The sequence below is a fragment of the Terrapene carolina genome, unplaced genomic scaffold (assembly GCF_002925995.2).
Source record: "Terrapene carolina triunguis isolate 2854851 unplaced genomic scaffold, T_m_triunguis-2.0 Scaffold51839, whole genome shotgun sequence".
Classification (NCBI taxonomy): Eukaryota; Metazoa; Chordata; order Testudines; family Emydidae; genus Terrapene; species Terrapene triunguis.
The window spans coordinates 1-2193 of record NW_020716190.1 but is presented as its reverse complement, the minus strand read 5'-3'; the positions used below and the strand labels follow the sequence as shown (position 1 = coordinate 2193).

The 2193-nt window shown below is 38.8% G+C and overlaps 1 protein-coding gene across 1 annotated transcript; it reads right to left on the bottom strand.

The window, feature by feature from the left end:
• Window positions 1-113: 113 nt before the first annotated feature.
• Window positions 114-711, bottom strand: LOC113405974 (olfactory receptor 14A16-like; the record flags this gene model as incomplete). Its single annotated transcript, XM_026647309.1, has 1 exon — window positions 114-711. A coding segment is annotated over exon 1 (598 nt), but the record flags the coding sequence as incomplete, so codon positions are not given.
• Window positions 712-2193: the final 1482 nt, after the last annotated feature.

Below are 2193 nucleotides of genomic sequence, written 5' to 3'. Positions count from 1 at the left end.
GGAGAAGGCTTTATACCTGCCCTGTGCAGAGGGGATTCTCAGCACAGTGGAAAAGATGTGAATGTAGGACACCAGTATTGAAAGGAAGAAAATTAACCCCCAAAAAGCACTACATAGAATAACCACAATTTCATTCATGCTTGTGTCAGAGCAAGAGAGTTTCAGTAACTGTGGGATATCGCAGAAAAACTGATCAATAACATTGGACCCACAGAAAGGTAATCGAAAGGTATTAGCAGTGTGGAGCACTGAATAGATACAGCTGCTGATCCAGGAACCAGCTGCCATCTGTGCACATGCCCCTCTAGTCATGATGACCCTGTAACGCAAAGGATGGCAGATTGCAACGTACCGGTCATACGCCATTGCTGTGAGAAGGGCCATTTCTGCAGAGGCAAAGTGGATACCCAAATAGACTTGGGCAACACAGCCAGAGAAAGAAATGAGCCTGGTGTTGTTTAAGGAGCTCACCATGGACTTGGGGACGGTGACGGAGATATAGCAGATGTCTAGGAAGGACAAGTTGCCCAGGAAGAAGTACATGGGGGTGTGAAGGTGGTGGTCAAGGGCTACGGCTGTGATGATGAGAAGATTGCCCATTAGGGCTGCCAGGTAAATCACCAGGAACAGCACAAAGTGCAAAATCTGCAGCTCCCGAACATCAGAGAATCCCTGGAGAAGGAACTCGGTCACAGTGCTTTGGTTGGTCATTTCCTGCTGTGTGGAGAGAAATGCAAGGTAAAAGCCATGGTGAGGGTAGAAGAGAATGAAAGAGGACAATATATGTACTTATTCTTCTGCAGAAAAGATTCTGGATTCTAGAACTGTTGCAAAGGATTGTCTGTCTTCTCTAAGGTCATTCAGATATAAGGAGAAAGTACTAATGACACATTATTCTCAATTAAACATTTATTCAGATTCATTATGCCTATTATGTTCATGCTATGTCCTAGAGTGGCTTGCAATTTTCCCAAACTTATTTGCTCTTCAAAATGATTCAGCCTCATTTGCAGCTAGAAAAACCCCTTTGGGTCAAATTCTCTGCTACTGTAAATTTTCTTTTTCTATGAAACTGTCAGTTTATATCGGCGGAGAATTTATCTCCCTGCTTTCAAATTATGCCCTCAATTATGAGAAGCAGAAGTCTTATAATTCAACTTGGCAGAATTCCATGTTTATGTTTTATAACTTCACCAGAAAATATCAAGTTTAATTTTTAAACATTTTTATTTTTAATTTATCTTTAAAATTAAAAAAATATAAATTATTAAACAACTTTTAAATATTTCAATTTAAATTTTCACAATTGCAAAAGGTTATGAGTTCTAAACATTTTATCCTTGCATTTTATCTATTTAAATTTTCACAATTGTGGGAAATTATTGGGGTGGGGGATCATACAATGGGGGGACAGAGAATACATACTTAATGACATTGGGATTCAATAAAATACATTTTATAACCATTTAAATACAAATTGTCAAGGTCATGTCAAAATATACAAAGTGAAGAGCCTTAAATCGAAACTCTACTAAGTTCTCAAGTACCATTTTTCTTATTTTGCCTAGCTGTATCTTTAATTATTATCAATGGAAATATTTTTTGTTGGGTAGCGTGTCTATGGTGAAATTAATATTTACCAACATTTACCAATACATTTTTAATTCTGCCATGTCTACTTATAATTCAATACAGAGGACATGGAGAAAAAAGAATCATAATTTTTATACACAGTACATATGAAGTTTCATTTCTGACTTCTGGAAAGAGATTCTGCCCTAATGACACCCATGAAAGAGAAATGGTGTGAGAAAAGAGTGTAGGTTGAATTAGTATTTAATTGGAATCATTGAAGCATAGAAGATTACATAGAAGAGACCTCAGGAGACCATCTAGTCCAATCCCCTGCTCAAAGCAGGACCAACACCAACTAAATCATCCCAGCCAAGGCTTGGTCAAGCCGGGCCTTAAAAACCTCTAAGGATGGAGATTCCACCACCTTCCTAGGTAACATTCCAGTGCTTCAGCACCCTCCTAGTGAAATAGTGATCCTAATATCCAACCTAGACTTCCCCCACTGCAACTTGAGACCATTGCTTCTTGTTCTGTCATCTGCCACTACTGAGAACAGCCTAGCTCCATTCTCTTTGGAACCCCTCTTCAGGTAGTTGAAGGCTTCTATCAAATCCCCCA